The 24,927-nt window shown below is 47.4% G+C and overlaps 1 protein-coding gene across 6 annotated transcripts in view; it reads left to right on the top strand.

The window, feature by feature from the left end:
* The window catches only part of PAICS (phosphoribosylaminoimidazole carboxylase and phosphoribosylaminoimidazolesuccinocarboxamide synthase), a 1,368,496-nt gene that overhangs the window by 671,405 nt on the left and 672,164 nt on the right, over positions 1-24,927 (top strand). For all 6 annotated transcript variants that reach the window (XM_069631608.1, XM_069631609.1, XM_069631606.1 and 3 more), the window contains one exon: positions 677-1,114. In XM_069631608.1, coding sequence (XP_069487709.1) covers positions 677-1,114 — 438 coding nt within the window. The remainder of the gene's footprint in view (positions 1-676; positions 1,115-24,927) is intronic.

Here is a 24,927-nt window from a genome sequence, read left to right as displayed (position 1 = left end):
ATGAGGTGGTCAATGGGGAGCGGGAAGAACGATAGCGATTGGGCGACAGGCAGAGAGTAGGTAGGTGTTGTTTGAGAAGATGGCTTAGGACAACAGATGGGGTGGCTAAATGATGAGAACCATAGAAGGGATCAGTGTGTTATATGTTAAGGATGACATATTGAGGAAAGATAGTCAAGCAGGAGACACTAATGGGGTGGGCGCATTTGTGGGTGATAGACAACATAATACCCCAACACTCTCAATATCTGAGTAACTGTGATGCTTTATCCATCCTTAAATGAATCTTAGGTAGAGGCCCTGCAATTTAAATGTAATTATTGAGATAAACATATGTACCCAAAGGCATATTTATTAAGGCTTATGATGAGGCTTAAAGGAGTAAGGAATTTCAGGTTGCTGTCTTTGTACATCACTCCAATAGCCTCTCCCACATATGCTAGGTTACTACACCTGCCTCACCTAATATAAAATAAATGTTAATTCTGCTATAAGTCGAGTATGATTCAAATAACTTTACTTTTTACAGGTGGTCAAAGGTAGAAATGTCTTAACTTTTTCCTCTTTAATTAAAGTTATCTTATTAAGGCATAATATGGCATCCTTCATGTTATGTAGGGTTAGTCCTTTATTTATGACTCTGCAACCTTATTCTTTCACATCTTCCCACATATAGCTTCAGAATTTTCAAAGCCAAATCGGGGAACACAGGATCATCAGGTCTCCAATCCCCCTGCATTCGCTGAAAGTGGAAGACACTGGACAGTTGATGAAGTCAGAACTCTGATCCAAGCGTGGTCTGATAAGAACATCCAGAGGCAGCTTGAAGGAACAGTGAGAAACAAAATCATTTTCGAACATATTGCTTCCTTACTTCAGAAGCATGGAATAGATAGAGATTGGAAACAGTGCCGGACAAAGTACAAAAATCTCAAATATGAGTACAAGATGACAAAAAAGGCTCACATGTCAGGGGATACAAACAGAACAATGAGGTTTTTTAGCGAACTGGATGCAATTCTTGGTCCCAAGACTTCAAGGCAATCCCCTCAGTCTGATAAAGGGGAAAACTCTGTGACGTGTACGAACAGTAGGAAACAACACTGCGCTAGTGGTAAGAATCCTTTGTTCTTCTCTTTCAAAATTACTATTAAAAAGCATGTTGTTCTTTCTGGAAAAGATTTCACATGGTAAGCCAAGGACTTTTAGTCATTTCATATCATGATGTTAACACTTGTGGTGGCTACCTCTGCCAATCAGGAATCTGGGAACACAGGTCTAATTTGCTGGTAAAAGGCCTGCGTTCCAAGTTTGATTGGCTGCCGCATGTAATAAGGAACCACACACTGCAGGTAAGTGAAGATCCTTTAATGGTAACCAGCCTGAGCCCAGCAGTGCTTAACCTACACAAAACTTCTTCACTTCAAGTTCTCAACCGCCACCCCCAGAATGTAGAAGCATGCATGGATGTAAACATGACATCAGAGCAAGAGTGGAATTCTACCACGTAGAATTCCACTCAGGGGCAAGACAGCCATTACAACACTTCTCCCCCCTTTACCTGCAACAGACACAAGAAAAGATCCATGCACACTGATCCCAAACACAGCAGCACACACAAGGACACGCACGCAGAACATACACACGAGCACACACAAAAACCCACACTTCTTCACTTCAAGTTCTCAACCGCCACCCCTAGAATGTAGAAGCATGCATGGATGTAAACTTGACATCAGAGCAAGAATGGAATTCTACCAGGTAGAATTCCACTCAGGGGCAAGACAGCCATTACAACACCACACTTGCCACCCACTCATCCACTTACCCAGCTCATCAACCCATCCCCCCACCCTTAGGCAAAAATGGAAAGGGAAAATGCCCTCACTTTCTTTGGGCAGGTTTTCTTTCATGAAAGAAGACTCTCACCCACAAACATCTTCATCAAATGAAAATATATATTTTTTAAACTATTAGCGCCCAAGAGGTTTACAAAAGGGCTTATGGCAACAATTACATGGGTCCCAGAGCTGCTTCGCTTGGTAACATCCCTTGTTGCACTTGGCACACAGGTAATTGTTGCCTAATAAACCTTTTTTTTACATAGCATCTGCCACTGCAGTTTGGGCATTTTTGTGACCTTCCCTCCTTGGGCGATATGCCTCGTACGTCCTGAGGGAGGGGTCTGTAAAGCTGTTATAACCTGCATTGCTCTTTCACGTCAAAGAAAAAAGATTTGAAAGGGCATAAATGTTGAATGCAAGAAATGCCTTTACATGCTGTCACAGATAAAAGTCCACAGACAAGGATATTTGTATTTGTATTTATTGTTTTTATATAGCGCTTTACTCCAAAGCGCTTTACAATTTAACAACAAGAATACATAGAAGATGATAACAGTAAAAGTAAAACATGAGTAAAACCAGTAAAACAGTATGTGGAACAATTTGCCTATGAGGATGAACAGGAAAAGGAGGGGGAGAAGAGGGAGAAGGAAGAGGGGTACAGAATGGGAAATAGAGTAAAGAAGCAAGAGAAGGGGAGGAACCATAAGAGGGAACAGGGCAGGAAAAGAGAAGTATGAAGGGGGACAAGAGGGGAGAGAGATAAAGGTGAAAAGGGGGGATAAGAGTGTCAATTTATTGAGGTTTGTAACAAGTTTCTCAGGAAGGTTGGGGTCGGCCAGATTAAAGGGATCCCTAATATCGTCTTAACCTCCAGGTGGGTTCCCTCCACCCTAGGCCAGGTGTCCCTAACCCTGACTATGGTAAAGAGATGTATTACGAGTGCCAGGTAACACCTACTATCTACTTGTTTGATACCTCTAAGGGATGATCTACATGCCCTAGCCTTCTCTATCTCCCTCCCTCTGGATTTTTCGAAGGGGTTTCAAACTCTGTTAGGTGTCAGGATTATCGCATCCAGATGTTCTCACCACTCCTCTCTCTCCTTCCTCCACCATATTTATTTACCATCTTTCTTCCCTCTGGTATTGCCTCTCACCACTCCAATCCGGTTTTACTTCCTCCTTACTTCTTGTATTATCTTGCACCACTCCACTCCTGATTTTCCTTTTTCACTCCTTGCAGTATCTCCTATTTGTGCCTTATACTGCACTCCAGATCTTACCTCCTCCTCCCACTCTTTGTCCCCTCCTGGTCTCTCCTCCCTCCAAACTGAACTCCTGGTCTCCAGACCCCTACTCCAATGCCTCTGCTCCCCTCAGCTCTCCATTCACCTCCTTGCCCCTGCTCCAGCCATAGATGAACCTCTCTGTAGCAATGCTCTTGGACCCAATGGCTAGGTTTCTGAATCTTATGAAGAATAGTGTGCCTTATTAGCCTCATGTCCCCTAAAGCTGTGGCCGTAAGCAGTCATGACAGGGACTCCTCCATCTTCTCACAGGAAAGCAGTAATCAACTTACTTCTAAAACTGTATAAGCCAGCAGAGGAGTGTGGGTCCAATCACCTGCTATCCCTTTTCAGTATTGATGATAATATCTTCACTGGGGTCTTGGCATCTCATATGTGGCCATATATGCCGCATCTGGGCCTTCTATATCAGTCTGGAATTCGACCTGGCCAGTCCATGCCACTGATTCTCCACAGGCAGAGTGTCCAATATTATTTGCCAGATTAATCCAGAGATTTGCGCATTGGCCACCAATGTTGAGAAGGCATGTGACTCAGTCTTCTGAAGCTTTCTGTTCTGAGTGATGGAGAAACGGGAATTTGTCATGTATCAAGGTGTTACATACTTAATCTACTGCTGGAGGTTCCATCAATAGCACCCTGCTAGCTTTCATGGAGCTTGGTAGAGGCTTGAGGCAGGGCATCCCTGTATCACCACTTCTTCACATGCTCATAATAGAGCCACTAGCAGATCTGATAATGTTGATGCGTGCACTCAGTGGAGTTCACTCAGGGGTTCTCCTAAGATCATCTCATTTTATATGTTGATGGACCTGTATGTTAATTTAGACCCTACTATGCAAGACATTTTGCTTTGGTATTAATGGGCCAACTCAAAATCATTCTCATTTACACCAACCATTCTGGTTTCCCAGAATGTGCATCTGTTACTCTGGTTTACAGATTTAATTATATACCTGCTTATATATATAATTATATATCAAGGACACATAACTCACTGTGCGGACAGCTTATTGGCATACTCTTATAGACTACTATTGATATTGTGGTCAATATTCCTATGTCTATGATGATAAGAATTGCCTTGGGTAAAATGGTGGTGCTGCCCAAATTACTCTTGTTTTTCCACAATGTGTCAATTTGGGCCAACCTGGCATTCTTTACCAACATTATGAGGGAAATATCTGAATTTGTTTGGAGCCCTTTAGCAGTACAAATAAACTGGATTGTCATGGCCAGGCCTTTTTCGCTAGGTGGTCTACAGGCACCAGATCTAGAGCTGTACTCTCTGTTCGTCTCTTTTTGGTATGACACTGACTCTGCTCTACCGCATGTAAAAGAAGAGCAACTCATTTCAGGCCAACTAGATTTAAGGGCAGTGGTTGTCAGCACAGTACACATATCTGGGGCCCTTTAAATCTGTTGGGGTTTTACTGGATGCATGGCATGATCTGTTTTGTAGGTTGTGCATCACTGTACCATATAACAAGGATCGCCCATTTCGCATCCTCTCTGATACTGCTCTCACCAAAGATAAAGCAATTCCAGTGTCCTGGGAACATACTGGAATGTGCACATTACGCAAAGGGCTTGGGCTTGTTTGAATCACTGGATCACATTAGAAACAAGGTGATTGCTGAAGGCATGACTGTTTTCCAATACCATTGAATGTGAGCTGCATTAGAATTCAAATGGTGTGAGTGCCCCTCTGAGCCTCCATCTCTCCCTTTTATTCATATAACACTCTGTTGGGTGGAGGTAGGTCATCACTACCTTATACAACCTGGTTCAGTGCGTTCTATGGGGGTGTATATTAAGTAGAACCAAGATCTGGGTACAGAATTCACAGACAAGCAGTAGCAAAAACATACTAACTTACTAAAACGCTTCTCTTTAATTCCAGATTCCACCTCATACAATTTAAAATCCTTATCCGACTCCATTATGCCACCCAAGAATTAGGAGCTTTGATTCAGACTATGAGGGCTGTTGCAAGAGGCAAGCTACATGCATATGATCTGGTCTTGCCCTGCTCTAGGCGAATTCTGGACGTGAGTATGTGACACGTTTTTCGTAGTCTTGGTTATCTCTTTACCAAGTGTTTCAGCATAAGGCCTCCTTGGCAACCTGGGTAAAGCTTCTGTTGTTAAACTGAGGTTTATTAACCTAGGCTTTTTGATGACTAGACGCTGTATACTTAAACATATCTTTACATGGATTGGCCACCACATTATATTCATGGTTGAGGGTCTTAGTCTGGCCCAACTACATAAAAGAGGTACATGCCTCCTTAGTGTCCCCAAAGTGCAGTCGGGGGGACATCTGGGCAGATTAAAAAATGTATATCACAATGAGGAGATAGAAATAGGCAACAGTTTCACATCAATATCAGATATATTTTCTCGTTTTGCCTTATGCTCTTCTGTCACATTATGTAATGCCATAATGTGTAAACTGTTTCATTGAGTGTATATTTGATAACCTTTTTTCTACATTGCAAAGTACTTAAATGTATAATTACATAAAAAATGATCCTGCAAAGCCTGGACGAAAAACGAATGATCCCATGAGGGGACAGTCTCCTCAAAAGATGAGAATCCAAGCCTTACGTTTCTGAAATATCTTCTTATATCTTCTCTTGGATGTACTGATTGCTGCCTTCTAAGCCCCGAAGTAGCATCTGCTAAACTTATGGTAAAGTCTATGTGGAGAAACTGCAAAAACTGTGGAGTTGACAAGGGCTGAGCGCTGTGTTGTGTTGAGCTTACCACTTCCTGAAAAGCTTCAAGTGCTTTGATTAGGCTTGCAAAGCGGACGCAACTTTAAGTGCTAGTTGGAAACAGCTTATTCTTAGGAAATTGTCTGTTTTTTAAGCCCTACAGAAGTGGTACAGTGGGATTTTGGATTTTCCAATTGCCATCTGGTAGAAAAGAGGTAACCAACCCCTGCAAGGCCAGAATGGAAGGGCTAGGATGATGAAATGCCTCCCCTCGCTCACACTCTCCAAAACTATGGGGATCAGAGGGGAATGGCCAGCTGCCATGCAACCATGCTGTAAAGACGGGTTTGCAGTGTGCTCCTGCTGGATCCTTCAAAGATTAGCCTGTTATCTGAACATAAATTCTGACCCCTGGAATAGACGACAAACACCCGGCAGTGAACAGGACTGTGCGGACTGGAGCTGGCATTGCTGATCAGCGTAACGACAGAGATATTGATCCTGCAGTGGTCGCTGGCAAAATAGCGACCACCACGAGCTCCAGAGCAATTGTCAGAGGGGGCTCTGTTGATAGCTGCCGCGGGACTGAGCTTGGACCAGAGTACGAGGCTGTGCAGACCTGGGCGGCCTAAGAGGAGCTCCTGCTGCATCCTCTCGTGGACACACTCGGGAAGTAGCTGGTGCATCGAGCAGAGATTCGGGCAGATTGGGTCGCTGACGGAGGCCGGCTGAGAGAGGAAACTGCTCTGGGCTGCACGAGACGCGGGGTGCCTGACTGCTGCAGTCTGCTGGATTGGGCTGTGCAGGCTTTATAGGTCTGAATCCCCGAATGCATCAACAACAAGCATTGACAAAGCCTGCAGGTTGGGCTTTGGCGTAGCTAAGGGCTGGACCTTTTCCATGCAATGCCATAATAGTACTGCATAAGAGGGGCGCAACTGGAGGACGGATGAAGCGTCTAAGCCCAGCCCAGCACAGCACACAGGGTTGAAAGGAGGGGCTTGTGTTGCTCGCAACCATGCCACGGGAATACAGAGATGGCTTCATCCCGGGTAGATTAGATCAGATCAAGATATCAAACTGAGGTAGGCAACCATAAGCCCTGGGCAGGCTCCATACCCGCACTATGGGGCGGCAATTCAACGTGGGTATGCGCAAGGGTTTTCATTGTAAGTTATAAATTGGTATAGCGCGACTAGGCACAAGGGTATGCACAGGTGTCCATGGCACGAGGTGAGTGAAGCGGCATTTATAGCGCAAAGCATAACAATGTTTAGTGGGTCAGGGAGAGAAGACGACAGTGAGGACGCGGGGCGTTTTGTAACAAAGGCGCAATACCCAGGGGGGGCATTGTAAGGTGGGCCCATGGTTGCACGCAGGGCAATGCAAGGCGGGCTCGGCACACCAGTTTCGTGGGCAAAATTTTAATGCAGTACAAGCGGGGCAGCGAATTGGAACACGCAGCCGGAACCAGCGAATGGATGTATACAATGCAACAAGGCTTTTTTATAACGCGGGTACACAACGTGCTTCATTGATCCGGGGCGAAGCCAGAGGACATATCAATTGTTTATAACGCGCATATACATAAGTATTTCAGCGGCACTGAGAAGCCAGAGGTCAGGCTGTTTTAAGGCGCCTATAACACGAGTTTCAGTGACTCTGTACTGCAGGAGGTCATGTCAATTATAACGCGATAATGTTTCCAAGCGTCGGAAGCGGCCTCTGTTTACGAGTCTCACAGTCGCACAGTGCATAGTACGACTCACGTGAGGCTTTCGCGAGGTGCGGCTTGACGCGAGAGTGTGCGAGAAACGGCTGCAGGTCCTTTCCTCGGATCCTTCGATCGGGATGCAGGTTGTGAGACGGGCCTGGAGAGTGGAGCACCTGTGGCTGGGCAGCGGGCGAGTGAGGCTGACAGCGAATTTCGGTCCCTGCGCGGGCTGCCCAAGGCGTGTCGCGTCCAGGTGCGGAGCAACGGCAGCATTGGAGGCAGCTGGAGAGAGAGGCCGCCAGCTGACTTCCAGTAGGCTGCGGATCGTGTGAGCCCCGCCGAATCTGCCAGCGTGAAGGTACTGGGGGTAAGCAGGCAGGCAGGCAGGCAGGCAGCCTCGGGCTACCAGCCTCGGGCTAACAAGGCTGCTGGTGGCTGCTGGTGGCGGGTGACCACAGATGAGTGGTACTCTCAGCGTGATCTGAGAGGATTTGTGGGTGAACCCGGCTGCCTTTGTGCGCCACGGTGGTGTACATTGGAGTACATTGGAGTGCCTTGGGATTGACTCACCAGCTGGCGGCGTTGGTTGGTGGTGTAGCGCCTCGGTGGGGCTCTTCTGGAGCCTTGTTGCCTTTCCTCTTGTTATCTGTGTTAAGAGGTGGAGGCGATAAGGAGTTTGTTAAGTCTTTATAAAGAAGGAACACTGTACCACCCATGAATTCAAACAGAGGGCTACATATACAGACGGTCTCATCCATATAGGCAGAAGTACCTATAGTTGTAATATCCCCACTAGGAGACTGTTGGCCTTGTGCTTTTGATCCTTGTGTGGACTGAAAACGTTTTGCCATAACAAAAAGAGACCAACAACTTCCTACCTTAATGCAAGCAGGAATAGAACGGGCACACACCACATATAACCTAAGGAAACCTAAGGTGAAAATTGCAAACCAGACCCTTGCCAATAAGGAGACTGCAATGGAAAAAATTAGGTAAAAAAAGAAAGTAATGAAGACGCCTCCCATAAAACAAGGTGTGATTACGGAATTCTTTCCATTGAATGTAGTTGGCGAAATGAACTCCACTGCTATTGAAGAAGACATACCAGCTCATTGTGGTAATGAGGCCTTAACATCGATAGACTTCGAGGACATAGACAACAACTCATTATTAGATCTATGTTTAAACATCCGGTTAGTAGGAGCATCAACAGTGGCATACAAATGGATAGAACCACAACCTCACCTTTAGGATCAATTGTGGTGGGCCCCGGCTCAGACAGACTGTCAATTTCACCTAATCTAGCAATGGTTTCCACAGAGGATGTCCCCGATGTGGAAGTTGAGTCCCAGGACAAGTCCTTTCCAGGGGCCTCTGAAATAGCGGAAATCCAGGCGTCAGTAGCATCATTACAGTTTGCGCTTAATTCTGATTCTGCTTAAAATGTCCGGGCGAATATTGGCTAATACGGAGTCGACTGCTATGGAAAATAAAGGAAGACAGATGGCAGTTGAAGAGGCTGAAGCCAATTTATCAGAAGCAATTTTTATTGCCAATGAAATCGAAGAGCAAGATAGCCTGGAAGCTGAGCAGGACGTGCCTAGCCCTAACCCTCTTTTTTCACGAAAACAACAGAGATTAGCTAAAAGGGCTGGAAAGGGCAAAAGAGGTGGTACTAGGGCACGACCAGTGCAAGAACAGAGAAAGACGGGACTACTTACCAAAAAAAGTAGGAAAAGAGTGGCAAGAGCCAAGAAACGGAAGGCGACCAAAGAGGGTTATTTTACCAGCTGGCTGCTTCCCGCACAAGTGGCTGACAAGGAGTCTGAAGTGGAGATAATGAGTATAGAGTTGGACGAGGAATACAATGGAGAGCCTGAATTAGAGGATGTAATGGAAACGCCTAAGGACCCAGAAAACCTGGAAATATCGGCAGCGGCTGTCAAGGAAACCAAAGGGGAGACGAGGGGAAACAGGATATGTCTGATAAAGAATTTATATCATAGCAAAAATAGTAAATGGCTATCGCGTTCAGACTTTTTGACAAGATTAGACTCTGTCCCACAATTGCGGGTCCTTAAATCTGACGATTTTGTATTTTTCGAACCCTAAAAGGCCCTAACTCCAAAGTATCTGCGTTACACTGCAAGTTCCTGGCTACAGCAGATTTGTTAAGGAACTATAAAGAGGAGCTAAAAGCAGTAGACGTCGAAATTGATGCTGATCTTAATGAAGTTGAGCCAGATTGGCCTATAGTAGAAGATATGGTCCCAGTAACAGCAGATTATCCAAGCTTACCTAAGGGTAAGAAGATTGTGGCATCTGAAGTTCAACAAGTCCTAAAATGGTTAGCGGACGCGCTTCCTGAGATCATTACTAATCAATGAGATCTAACGATACTGTCTTGGAACTGCCGTGGCTTTACTCACCTACTATCCCCGGAGGGTTCAATAAAGTTACTGGATAAATGCAATTGTTTTCGTTTACAAGAGACATGGGCTATAGATCCCTTATTGTTGGATGGCTATGCATTATATCATGCGGCAGCAAAGAGGGGTGAAAAAGGTCGGCCCTATGGTGGTTTCACCATTGGGGTGGCCAACACTATGGGTTCGAGACAGATTGACCGCAAGTTTGAATGCAATATGATAGCAGTCGAAGTAATTCCGGATCTCAAGAACCCCAGGGGCTCTTTTTTGCTGGTGAGTCTATATAACCCTCCTGGGGCAAAGTTAAGCGAACAACTACAGGACTCACTTCAAGAGCTATTGGCAGAGTGGCTGTATACAGCTAGAAACTCAGGAGTACTTGTTGTTGGTGACTTCAATTGCCATATGTCAGGTTATGTGCGTAAAATGTCGAATCCCAGACTAGAAAAAAGCGGGGTTATGATACACAATAAAAGAGACCCTGAGGGGGGGGGCTTGGGATTACTTGTTTGAGTCCTGGGACATGAAGATGCTCAATGGCAGAAGAGCTAGCGATTACCCTGGTCACCACACATGGTCAAATGGGATCTCATATAGTGCACTGGATTATATTTTTGTGTGCCCTAGGCTCCAACAATTGGTGATGGACATGACAGTGATCACTAATGAATGGAGCGATCATGCCGCATTGAAATGTGAGATTAGTATTCCCGGAGAGTTGCCTCCGCCTAGTAACATAGGCATGATAAAAACTAATAAATCCGGTACTAGGATCTCTTGGTCTGATAAAAATATCTCTTTGGCAACTGAGGCCCTGGGAATGGCAGATGACAGAAAGTTGCCTAATTTTAAAGAGCTGTCAATTGAAGATATAGAGGACTGGGTTCTGGCTTTTTCAGAAAGGCATGCATCGTCATCAGTGGGGTTAATGATAAGTACGGAAAGTAAAAAAAGAATGCCCTATGACAAAGCAATTAGAGACATGAAAAGAGCGCTAAGAGCTAAGCTCCGTAAGGCAAAAAAAGATATGGCCCATGGGGAAAGATATTACGTAACAGTCAGAGGGATTAAACACAGATACAGAGCGGCTATTAAAGCCAAAAGAAGAGCAGACCGATTACTGGCCTGGCAAAAAACAGTGAAGACCATATGTGAAGGGAATACTCGTGACATCTGGTCCCTGTTGAATGAGGCACGTGACCCACAAAAGGGGACACTGACCAATCCCATTGAAACCAGAGTCTGGGAAAAGTTCTTGGAAAACCGGCAGGCGGAGGACAATAACCTACCAGTATTGGATAGTCCTCCAACAGTAGCTCCGTTTGACATATCATATGAATCTATTTTTAATAAAATAAAAGAGATAAAATCATCACGAGCACCAGGACCTAATGGACTATCCAATATTGTTATTAAATCGCATCCCACTTTTTGGGCCAGCCTATTGAGTACATTATTCAGGAAAATTCTAAAAACTGGTAAAATACCTAGTTCTTGGCAAAAGGCAATATTGATCCCTGTGTTTAAAAAAGGAAATAGACTTGACCCTAGTAATTACAGATTGCTCTCAATGCTAGATGCCACAGGGAAAATATTTGCCTCATTATTATTAAAAGAACTACAAACATGGGCTGAGGATTCTGGTGTATTGTCCAAATTCCAGAGTGGGTTTAGACAGGGTTATTCGACCTCCCAAAACATTATGATCATGGATATCCTACGAACTAGAGCCTTAAGAACGAGGGCCCCTCCTCTATATGCTTTATATATAGACTTTGCGGCAGCCTTTGATTCTATTCCCAGAAGCCGTCTATGGTGGAAACTAAATCTAATGGGCTGTCCGAAAGGTCTTATATATTATCTGAGACTACTACATCAAAATAACACAGTAAAATTGAAACTAGATCAAGAAGGGCACACAACTGCTAACATTACACAAAACAAGGGTGTTAAGCAAGGCTGTGTTACAGCGCCCCTAATATACAATTTATATGTGTTTGACATTCCCGAAGTAATAGCCGCCGTAAAAAATTGCCCGCCAAAAATTAGCAAAGCCTCTTGCCCTGTCCTGGTTTATGCCGACAATCTGGTGATTTTCGACTATACCATCAGTGGAATACGCAGATCTGCGGCGGCCCTCTGGGAATATGCAGAGGTCAATGGCCTGAGTATTCATTTGGGGAAAACAAAGGTTATGAGATACACAAAAAAGAGAGTATCACGTGTATCACTTAAGGTAGGTTTGGTGAATATTACCTACGTTCCCCAATATCTGTACTTGGGTATAGACTTTGAAACAACTGGCGATTATGTGGCCTGTAAACAGGTGCGCGTAATTAGAGCGGCCCAATTGACGGCCCTGTTCCACAGGTTCATCATTAAGCAGTGTGGTTTTACGCTGTGGGGTATTCGGCAGCTGTATATACAGGCTTTCTCTCCGGCCATAATCTATGGCTTAGAATCCCTATCGGAGATGGATCTAGGCTGGCTACAGGTGATCGAAGGAAAATTTTGGCGTAGTATCCTCGGCCTTGCGACTTGTATACCAATGGCTATAATAAGATTAGAATTGGGCTTGATTTCTCTTAAGGCACTCGTACTGAAGAAGCGAGCATCAATCTATCTAAAAATGACTCGTGATACCAGTAATGGTCTACTAACAGCAGTCCATCAAGAAATGGCCAGGGAGAAATCGAGTACCACAACTATTGACCAAATGACTAAACTGTATTCTGAAATTGGGTGGCAAAATAAGGAGGGGGGTTACTCAGAGAAAGCTCAAAGGGATCTGTGTAAACGTATAGATCTCTGGGACTGGATTGAAAATTTTGAGCATCTAGGGAAGTTGAGAAGCTACAAATTCGTTCAACATAGACTTTATGATTTTAAGAAACCACAGAGATACCTCAACATATGTCCATCAGTCAGACTCCGACGGTTTATCTTGTTGCTTAGACTGGATCAACTGCCTACGCTGACTGTTATGGGAAGAAAAGCCAAGATAGCTATTTCTTTGCGAACATGGCGTTTATGTAAAGTTCTAGATTTGTTGGAAACGGCAAAGCATCTTCTAACCGAATGCACTGAGATGGCCAGCACATTCAAACCCCTGTTGGATAAATATGTCTTCGACAATGAGTATATTAAGGATGATCTTTTTTGGAACCATTGTATTAATTCTAACAGCATGCGTTTGTTGACAGCATTGTATACTATCTGGCTGAGGATTGAAGTCAGACTGGACATAACACTCTAAATAATTGTAGGGACTGAACAATTGTATATTAATATATGTATTATAGATAACTGTATGGTCAACATTGGACTCATGAAGATGATATTTTATCTTTGTTTTTTACTGTATATTCTAATTTTATGATATTTATTTCTTTTGCTTTGTGTAAAGTTTATAATTTAAACTATATCACAATAAATAAATAAATTAAATAAATGTAAAAAAAAAAATTAAAAAAATTATAACACGCTTATTTATACAAGAAAGCCACTTTGGCCATTGGTACCAGAGCATGGGTGGAGGCATGGGGCAGCAGCTGGGGGCTGGGCACAAGACCCGCACACAGGCAAGTGGCTAGTTTCAGAAGGCAGGGGGCTGGGGATACGAGGAAGTATTTAGCAGGTATCCCGCCAGGTAATGGGTGTAAGCGCAAAGAGCACAAAGGACAACTTTTTAGGCTTTCGGAAGGGGAATGCGGTTGCGCACCACAAGCACGCCCGAAACACCAGGTTTTGTCAAGTTTGGGACAGGTTACGGTAACCATTTTGTGTGAACCTTTTGTGCCAGCGCTGCATTACAAGGTGCCAATAATGACAAGCAGGGTTCCTGGAAATGATGGTGTAGTATGACAGAATGACAAGGCGCCCGTCCTGGAAACGGGTCTCCTGGGAAGAGATGGGTTGGCCTGATTTACGGTTGGGTAAGAAAAGGAGGTTGAGGAAGGGAATATAAAGGGCCTCATTACACGGATGGCGGTAAGGATTTACCGGTACCGGTAAAATACCGGTACCGGTAAATCCTTACCGCCTTACTACGAGGTCCCTTTGCGGGTTGGGGGATTTAACGCCTGCTTTTTGCAGGCGTTAAAATCCAACCCGCAAAGGGACCTCGGAGCTAATTACGGCACCGCAAAATTGCGGTGCCGTAATTAGCGCCTTCCCCATTCCCATAGAGCCCTATGGGGCAGAAATGTGGTCCATGGAACATGCAAGCACGGCCTCTTGGGGCACTGGTTCTTAGGGGGAGTTTGGGGTGATAGCACAGTGGTAAAACCATGGTGAGGGCGCTCTTACACGGAAGGGGCGGAATCACAACCAGTGGAAGTATAACGGCACCGTTCCATAGAATAAGGGGGCAGGCAACAGTGGTGAAGGTGATGTGGCTGTGCCCAGTTTAGGCACACAGCAGTGCAGTTTGCAGCCGGGTTCGAGTCCTAATAATTAAAGTGGGGGGACTCATCAACAAATACAATGGGATGTAACATCGCCAGAAAGTAGCATGTCAAGGTGAAATATGCACATTTCATTTATGGGCTTTGCATAAACACCCAAATTAAACGGGACGAATGGCATTTGCCTTTCAGAAAATCCATACTCACACAAAACCAAGAGAGGATATCTTCGTCTAATAGTGTTTTTGAAAACATTAAAAGGTGTGCATTGTTAACCTCCACAAACCAATACAATTGTTTTCCCTGAAACTCGCAGTATCAAAATGGGACATTTCAACTTCACTTGTTTATAATTTTCATCAGGTTAAATAGTGCAGTGGTGAGGTGTCTGGCTTGCAAAACGACTGTGGTTCGAGACCCGTACTAGAAGGGCCTCTTTTGCTGAAATAGGGTGGCAAGAAAGACATTTGGAGGCTCAAGGTTGGCTTCCGGAGCAGGTTTGATCAAGCAGGTCAGCAAGGTAGGCGCAGACTTTCAGCGGGCCAAGGTCAATGGAGAAGGTATTAATGCTGAGACTAGGGCTGGGGAGCTGTGGCCTTGGTAACATGGTATAGTGACAGTTGACCCGGGGGATAACATGATTAGCAAAGGGGTGCCCAGGGGCCACGTGGCAGGCATTGCCGAATCTACAAGGTAAATTGGGTGAGGCATCATTCTCTAGGGTATGGCGTCTTAACAATGGAGTGGGGTACATCATTGGCACTGGGAGTGTGACGGTAACTTAACATGGCAACAAAACCGACTCAGCCTTTATCCCTCTGGGGTGAGTAAGCAGGTTGCAGTGATCATGATTCGTGGGGAAAGTAGCATTGTAAAAATTCAGCAAGGCAGAGGAGGACGCAAGGGGCAGGAACGAGAGAAGGGGGGCAGAAGGCATAGTTGGTTTGAAGTGCTAAAACAAGGGAATAAAAGCTCAATTTAGTAAACCGAAAGGGTCTTACTCTTCTCTTGACCAGCGCCTCTTGGGAGCCTAAACGGCAGGGGCGTCTGGATATAGCAGACCGGGAAAAATGTGATTTAACATGCCCTTTCCCCTACTTCTCATTACCAGCATTGCAAAGAAGGAGGAGACGCATGGTTGGGTAGTGGGGCATTTGTTTATGGCAAGGGCCAAAGCGAGCTGGACACCGCAGCAGGAGGAGCTGACGGCCGGCGAATTCTGAATTCAGTTGCACGGGGTGACAGGGATGAAATGGGCGCAGCTACAGGGGCTGCTGGAAAAATTGCTGGGTAAGCAGCAAAAACCAGATGGGCTGGTAATCCACTTGGGCGGGAACGATTTGATCAACTTGGTGAGTGGGGTCTCATAATGTTCTCTGTGCAGGAGGTATCAGCACAGCCGGGCGAAACGGAGATCGTGTGGTCAGAGGTGATTCCCAGGGCGGAATGGAGGGGGGCCGAGAGCCACACATCAGTCGAAAGATCGAGGAAAAACTGAATGGTGCCATGGCAAAGCTCTGCAAGGGCAGAGGCTTCCAACAAATCAGACATGGCCTGATCAACTTAAAAAACCCCAGAGTATTGCTTGAAGGATGGCGTACATCTGTCCGCATTGGGGATGGAACTCTTTTGCTGGAACACAGGTACTAAATTGTTGGAGCTGTAAAAGGAAACAGGAAGAAGGGGAGCCACGGTGGGCGGTAACCCACCTAGTGGCGTGGCGGTGTTTGGGCGACCAAGCACAAATGATAGACTCCGGATGAGCCAGAAGGAAACCGGAATGGGTCTTCGCTCTTCTGGACCAGCGCCTCTTGGGGGCCTAACGGCGGGGGCGTCTGGTGGTAACAACTAAGGCTCAACTTCCCCCAAAAAGAAACAGCGCTCTCCCCACCCACGGATACCTGCATGGACAGGATAGGCTCAGGCACAAAGGGTGGGGGGAGTTGGGGGCCTACGATGGAAACTATACAAAGGTATAGGGGGAAGCAGGTGAGGTCCGACACGGAGCAAGCACCACACCTACAGACTGGAGTTCACAAAATGTGTACAATAATTCTGTTGTTATGGAAATAAAACTGCGGCCAAGTTTGCCATTTGAAATACTGTCTTATGCCAATTCATTGCTTGTGAGGAAACAAGGTGCAGCGAAGGAACGAGCAAAAGAGTGCTAATTGGCAAGGAGGGCAAATGGACAAATGCAGGGGTTATGCCGCTGTCGACGGAAAGACACAAAGAAAATAGAGGAGGCAGCATGGTAACCTCTGCAGGGTCCTCTCCCAACTTGTTCCCCTCTCCCTGGGAAAGGGGAGGATGCGGGGGGCGCCAAAACACCCCGAAGCCCGCGAAGGGCAAAACAAAGGAAAGGGGCGGGGCGAGCCCCTTTTTAACCGGCAGGGTCAGGCAGCAGAGACATCCAGCTCCTGCAGCAGGACCCTGCAGACACGCCGTGCCATGAGGAAGGATTTCGTTTTCAACCCACCCACCCACGAAAGGGCAGGGAATGAGGATGACACCTGGACGTCGCTGTCGCAGGACGGTCAGGATGGTGTAAGGCGGTGTTTGGGCGACCAAGCACCAATGATAGACTCCGGATGAGCCAGAAGGAAACCGGAATGGGTCTTCGCTCTTCCGGACCAGCGCCTCTTGGGGGCCTAACGGCGGGGGCGTCTGGTGGTTACAACTAAGGCTCAGCTTCCCCCAAAAAGAAACGGCGCTCTCCCCACCGACGGACACCTGCATGGGCAGGATAGGCTCAGGCACAAAGGGTGGGGGGAGTTGGGGGCCTACGATGGAAACTATACAAAGGTATAGGGGGAAGCAGGTGAGGTCCGACACGGAGCAAGCGCCACACCTACATACTGGAGTTCACAAATGTGTACAATAATTCTGTTGTTATGGAAATAAAACTGCGGCCAAGTTTGCCATTTGAAATACTGTCTCATGCCAATTCATTGCTTGTGAGGAAACAAGGTGCAGCGAAGGAACGAGCAAAAGAGTGCCAATTGGCAAGGAGGGCAAATGGACAAATGCAGGGGTTATGCCTAATAGACACAAAAGAGAGAAGGCCAAGCAGACCAAAATGGTGGCCTATACATGAAGTGGTGAGAATAAAACAGCAACACTGCCAGGTGAAAGGTCTGTGCAGGCGCCTAAACCTCATGAACAACATGTAGGGGGAGAGCAGCAGGTCCTCCAGACCATTGCTGCTTTACAGACATGCTTGGAAGCCACAATTGATGCAGGCAAGATGTCCGTACCCTGGCCGACAGGATGGCCAGTGTAGAAAAACAGGTAGATGAAAACACTGCAAACATCTGAAGCATACAGTTGGATGATAAAGATCTGAAGCAGAAGGTGAAGGTGCTGGATATCACACCGAAGATGCAGAAGGCAGGGCCAGAAGAAACAACATACGGATACTGGGCCTGCCGCAGGAGGCTGAGGGAACTGACCCCATGTTTTTTGTTAAGAATATGCTCCTACAGTAAGTGGGCCCGGGGAAACTAACAAAGGGCTTTATAGTTGAGCGTGCACATAGATCTCTGAATCTAACCCCCCCACCAAATATCACCAGAATTATGAACTACAAAGATAGGGAAAGGATCCTGGCATTCTTGAGAGAAGGGGGCGTTATCCAAAAAGCATCCGCCAAACTGGCCAAATACGCTGACTACACACCCAAGATACAAAGGCGCAGAGCCCAAATTACCCCCACGAAGGAGCAACTGCAGAGAGCTGGACTTAAGCATATGCTCATTTATCCTGCCAGACTCAAGGTGTTACACATCGGCAGGTCTCTCTTCTTTGAAAACCCCAAAGAAGCACACACTTGGATGGACACATGGATGGACATGTTGAAGGTGGCTACGCTTGAAGATTAGTGAGGCATTGCGGGTGGAATTGTGGGCAATGCAGATCTGACCATGTGGACAGCTGGCAGCGGTGGACACGTGGACAGCTGACCTCTTTCCTCTCCAATCGACCCTCGCAGGTCCAACTCGGGTCCTTCCTCTCTGACATCTTTTTCTCCACCTGTGGTGTCCCCCAGGGATCTAATCTCTCCCCCTGGCTGTTCAACCAGTATCTGGCACTCCTTGCCCACCGCATAGCCGCTCTCTGCCCCAACTTTCAGTGCTATGCGGACGATACCCAGCTCATTTTCAGGCTACCCTCGGCCTCCTCCTCTCCCTCCCTCATCTCTGACTGTCTGTCTGCTATCCAGGAATGGTGTGCCGCCAATGACCTCTGCCTTAATGCCAGTAAGACTGAGATTCTGCTCATCGGCACACCCACTCCCTCCTTCCCTGCAGCTCTCTGGCCGGCCTCTCTTGGCCCTCTTCCTGCTCCTACCTGCAAGGCAAAAAACCTTGGGGTTATCTTCGACTCCACACTCTCCTTCTCTCCTCATATATCTGACGTCTCTAAGAAGTCACACTACCAGCTGCACCTCCTCAGAGGTATTCTTCCCTTCCTCTCCTTCCCCCAGAAGCTCGCTGTCTCCCGAGCCCTGGTTCTCTCAAAACTGGACTACTGTAACAGCCTTTATCTTAATCTGCCTGCCTCCACACTCCGCCCTCTGCAACTCATCCAGAACAGAACTGCGAGACTTGTCCTTGGCCTCAAGCCCAGGGACCGTATCTCTCCAGGACTGAAATCTCTACACTGGCTCCCAGTGGCTGCGAGGATAAAGTTCAAAACCCTCTGCATTGTCCACAAGGCCTTCTGGGGCCTGGGGCCTAAATACCTTCAACTCTCTCTTCCTAAATATCTTCCTTCCCGAGCCCTTCGCTCATCCGTCTCCAACTCCCTCAGGGTCAGCCGCTTCTCGAAGCAACGAGCTGGGGGTAGATCTCTCTCCGCGGCAGGGGCCTCCCTCTGGAACAGCCTTCCTGCCCCCCTGAAACTTGAGGAGAACCATCTCCGGTTCCGGAAGCACCTCAAAACCTTCCTCTTTGCTTCTGCTTTCTCTCTCCCTCTCCCCTGCTAATTCTTCGCTGAAACTGCACTGAATCTGCAACTGGGCCACTCTCACCGACCTCGGTCCTTGGCCCAGCCACTCTCCACTTGCACTGCGGGACTGTCTCTGTATCCCTACAGCCCCCCCTTCCAAGCACTTGTTCTGCACTTACCTTGCACTTGCCACCAGCTGGCCCTTTTATTTATTTATTCTACTTACCTTGTACTGCACTTCCCCCCTCCCCTTCCCCATGCACCTCTCCCCTCCCCCTCCCCCTGCACTTGCGCGATCTGAATGACACCTGGCCTAGTAGGATCGTTGTCTGTCTTCCCCTTGTTCCCCCCTCCCTGCCTCGTCGCGCCTTGAAACACCTGTGTATAGGCGCGTTACAAATGCCTTATCATATCATATCATATCACGTGATGTCTGGTTGGCCACCTCTGACCGACGCATGGAGCGCAGCTTGGCACATTGAAGAAGAGACTGTTCTGGTGGGGTACTCCCCCCACACGCTGCATTACTCTGTGGCAGAGATGGTTTAAGGAGCGAGAGCACACTACCTTGCGAAGTTTGTGCTTTGTCTAAGGATGGTGATATCCCCTGTTGAACTGAACTTTAGGATACCAGTTTGGAGGTATCTGGCTGCTGCGTGCTGACCTAAAAAGCTGGGGTGCTGGCAGCAGGTTGAGCGTGAGAAGCGGCTGCGTCTGAGCATGCTGTGCGTTGCCGGTCGACTGTTGGGGTTGCTGGGCTTTGGGGGGGGAGGTTTACGGTTATGTTTGTTCTGCCTTTCGGACTGTCTGGGCTATCTCCAATGCATTGACAAGAGAAGGAGTAGTAGTGGATGGTGCACTCACTACAGTGATGATACTTCAGAGACCATGCAGCGCTCTTTCTTGTGCTCGGTGGGCCACTGTGCGTTGTGACTGGAGCTTGGAAGTGGGCATGGATAGTGGGAAAGGGATGTGTTACAGCAAGACACACTTATATTCTACACTCCATGGCAGAGGGTATGACAGTGGCCACCTAGAATGGTGGGAGTAGAGTTGGCAGACCATCACCGATGTGTTGGCGGTGGAAAACCAGGAGGCTGCCCGAGGTGCAGGCTGAAGGAGTGCTGGAGGCAGGGTGCGCCTGGAGCAGAGCCCTACAAACCAGGCATGATAAAAAAGTGGAAGCGGATAGCTGCGGAACAGATCATGGAGGGCCCCTGCAAGAGATCTGTGCAGCTAGAGTGCGGCAGCCAGAGGGGTCACCGGTGGACTGTGTGTTGTGCCACAGGAGATGACTTGTTTTAAGAGGCTAGGTGGTACAGCGGTTTGGTCTGGTAACTGTGGGGGGAGTCCAGGTGCTGGAGGGTGACTTAGAGCCCCAGACTGTAGCCTCCCTGAGATTGGTTGAGTAGAACCATGCACGGACTGTGTCGCTGGGGGACGGAGTGGATACGGCCAGGACCTGGAAGAGTGACGACGGCAGGTGTACGCTATATTGTTGGTGCCGGAGGGGACGATTTCGGGAGGTGGTCGTACAGGCAGGGGCCCATACAGAAGCCTGGTAGACATATGCTGGACATGAAAAGAAAAACAGCGCAGCCAAGGCAGATGAAGATGGAAGCCTTCGCAAAGAAGGGAGACCATTTATTTATTTATTTTGACATTTGTTAAGCGCACTAGGCCCAAAGGCATCAAGGTGTTGGTTACATATGAATACAGTTGGTTACACATTGCAGACATGGTAAGTGTTTTTTAAGACAGTGCTTAGATGTAAAGTTTGTAATTATGCTTGGAGATTGTGGTCTGAGAACAGCAATGTCTTGAGTTGTTTCCGGGAAACACCCAGAATGATGGTTCAGATCTTAAGGAAAGTGGAAGGTTGTTCCAATTTTTTGCTGATATGACTGGGAAGCTGGCACGCCCAGCTTTGGTGCGTTTGAAACGAGGTATGGAGAGTTGGTGAGAGTAGGTAGAGCGACTAGGTCTTGAGGAATGAGATTGAGATCCATGCGGTAGATTTATCAGACCCAGGGGTGCAGCCTGTCGAGAGGGCCAGGCGGTAGCAATGGGAGGAGCGAATGACAGAATAAAATACAGAGTCGATAGCGGCCCTTAGTGCATCAATGGAGTCACAAATAGATGAGATTAAATGTGACATTGGTCTTCTGAGGCAAGGTGTACGAAAGGTGGCTGGCAGAGTGGGAGAAGCGGAGGCAAAAGTAGGGGAGATATCCACCACTACAAAGGAACTGAAAGGAAGGGTCCAGGATCTCACGATGAAAGTCTGGATGCTGGAAGATCAGGCTGAATATGCAGAAGGAAGAGTAATAGTAATATTAGGATTTTGGGGCTGCCGGAAAGGCAAGGAAGGCAGAGACCCCACCACGTTCATCCAAAATATGTTACTCCAGGAAATTGGCCCAGGAACGTTGCCACAGGGATTCACAGTGGAGAGGGCTCACAGACCTCTAGTGAGAAGACCTCCCCAGGGGCTGACACCCCGGCCGATCATTGCCAAGACGAACTTGAACTTTAAAGATAGGGAAAGGATCCAGGCCTTCTCTAGGGAGGGTGGTGTGATCCGGAGAGTGCCCACTGCGCTAGCGATCTACCCAGACTATACTTCGCAAGTCCTGAGAAGAAGACATTGGTCTTCTGAGGCAAGGTGTACGAAAGGTGGCTAGCAGAGTGGGAGAAGCGGAGGCAAAAGTAGGGGAGATATCCACCACTACAAAGGAACTGAAAGGAAGGGTCCAGGATCTCACGATGAAAGTCTGGATGCTGGAAGATCAGGCTGAATATGCAGAAGGAAGAGTAATAGTAATATTAGGATTTTGGGGCTGCCGGAAAGGCAAGGAAGGCAGAGACCCCACCACTTTCATCCAAAATATGTTACTCCAGGAAATTGGCCCAGGAACGTTGCCACAGGGATTCACAGTGGAGAGGGCTCACAGACCTCTAGTGAGAAGACCTCCCCAGGGGCTGACACCCCGGCCGATCATTGCCAAGACGAACTTGAACTTTAAAGATAGGGAAAGGATCCAGGCCTTCTCTAGGGAGGGTGGTGTGATCCGGAGAGTGCCCACTGCGCTAGCGATCTACCCAGACTATACTTCGCAAGTCCTGAGAAGAAGACATTGGTCTTCTGAGGCAAGGTGTACGAAAGGTGGCTAGCAGAGTGGGAGAAGCGGAGGCAAAAGTAGGGGAGATATCCACCACTACAAAGGAACTGAAAGGAAGGGTCCAGGATCTCACGATGAAAGTCTGGATGCTGGAAGATCAGGCTGAATATGCAGAAGGAAGAGTAATAGTAATATTAGGATTTTGGGGCTGCCGGAAAGGCAAGGAAGGCAGAGACCCCACCACTTTCATCCAAAATATGTTACTCCAGGAAATTGGCCCAGGAACGTTGCCACAGGGATTCACAGTGGAGAGGGCTGACAGGCCTCTAGTGAGAAGAACTCCCCAGGGGCTGACACCCCGGCCGATCATTGCCAAGACGAACTTGAACTTTAAAGATAGGGAAAGGAACCAGGCCTTCTCTAGGGAGGGTGGTGTGATCCGGAGAGTGCCCACTGCGCTAGCGATCTACCCAGACTATACTTCGCAAGTCCTGAGAAGGAGGTAAATGTGTCCCTAGGAAAGCACGGCTGAGACAGCAACGCATTAAATATATGCTATTGTACCCAGCAATGTTTAAGGTCATTTACAAAGGAAAGGCATTGTTTTTCAAAGCCCCGGAGGAGGTGAATGCTTGGATGGATGCTAATCAAATGACACCTATTGCAGACAAGAGGAACAACACTTGAACCTAAGTCACCTGGGTAGGAGCAGCGATATATGGGATGCACTGGATGAATGGACATTGGTTGCGTTATGGAATGGGAGCCACGTCGGGTAGCATGTAATGTTGGATTTACGGTTCTTTGGTTTAAGAGCTTGGAGACCAGCAGTTCTGGAAGCCTGGCCTCCCACGACTCGTTATTTGTTGAAACTACGGACACTGCGGTGGTGTCCAACTGTCAAGTCCTGGTGGTTAAATCTGCACAGATGCGTTCTTTTGGGTTGTTTGTTCAAGTTTGGTGTGGTTTATTTTTGTTACAAAACAGCCTGGTGGTGTATGATGCCATAGGAATGATGTTTCACAAGGGAAAATGGGGGAGACTATCAGGAGGGGTGGGGGGCCAGGCGAGCGTCGGTGGGGTGGAAGATGGGGCCTTGATCATGTGTAGCATGGGAGAGAGTAAACAAGGGTGTGAAACTAACCACGCAGCTGAATTGGTGAGAGTGTCCACCTGGAACGTCCGGGGGCTGAATAACTGTGTTAAGTGTGTCCTATTGGCCTCATACTTGTGCCGGAAGCGGGTTGGGATAGTAATGTTATAGGAGACACATCTCACAACCGAGAAACAGGCTAGTATGCTTAGGAAACGGGGAGGGTTGGGATTTGGATCTGCCTTTTCTACCTATGCTAGAGGGGTCCTTTTTTGGGTGGCCCCTGCTGTGCAACTCTTGGTGGTGAAAGTCTGCACAGATAACGAAGGGAGGATGGTCCTTGTACATGGCTTTATAGACAAAAAAGAGGTATGCTTGATTAATACCTATGCCCACAACCATGATGCGTTCTCCTTCTTTTCCTCTGGATTTGGGTTAGCGATTTTAACTGCACTCTCGACCCTCAATTGAGAAGATCAGATTATGGGCATGTCACCCCAGTGGTAAGAATCCTAGGGGCACTGTTGGCAGATCTGGAGTTACGGGACATTTGGTGGTGGCTGAAGGCAACCAAGCAGGAATTTTCATATTACTCTAGTGTGCACAGTGTTTGCACATGCATTCATTATTTCTTCACTGGGTTGGACCAGCTTGGGGAGTTTGTAGGTGTCTCATATGAGGGTAGGACACTTTCGGATCACTCCCCCTTGATTGTAGATTAGGTAATGAGTAGTTGTCCGGCTCCTGGGCCAACGTGGAGGCTCAGGACGGAGACTTTGCTGGATGAACCCTTCCAGGATTGTATGGCTGAACCCATAAAAGTGTACTTCAGCACTAATGAAGGGAGTGCCAGTAGTTCAGGAATTTTGTGCGACACCTTTAAGGTGGTGATGCTGGGTGCAGCCATTGCTAAGGCGGGAGGGGTACAAAAAGAGCTGGTGCAAGAGCTATCGAAAGCTGAGGCGAGCATCAAACGGTTAGAGGGGATATCCTAGGGGTGCTGTGGTGGAAGGGACTCTCATCGGGCTCAGATAGGAATGTTTAGAACACTGGAAAAGACACGGCAGATACAGCTATGCGAAATACTCTGAGTAGCTGCATGGACAGGGCGATAAACCGGGCAGATTGTTACCTTCTCTCTACTGTAGTCAGAAGACTCTTAGCCAGATCAATGAGATAGTAGGCGGCTGCGGTGAACTCTGGAGGTCACAGCAGGATATTAACAATGTCTTTAAGGAATTTTATCAGGCTTGGTATGGCGCTGATGGGGTGGACACTGGGGGGGGGGGGAGATTACAGAGACACTGTCGGAGATACGCTTGCCTACCCTGGACCCGGGGC

The sequence above is a fragment of the Ambystoma mexicanum genome, chromosome 6q (assembly GCF_040938575.1).
Source record: "Ambystoma mexicanum isolate Mex_15411 chromosome 6q, UKY_AmexF1_1, whole genome shotgun sequence".
Classification (NCBI taxonomy): domain Eukaryota; kingdom Metazoa; phylum Chordata; class Amphibia; order Caudata; family Ambystomatidae; genus Ambystoma; species Ambystoma mexicanum.
This window is presented reverse-complemented; position numbering and strand designations above follow the sequence as displayed.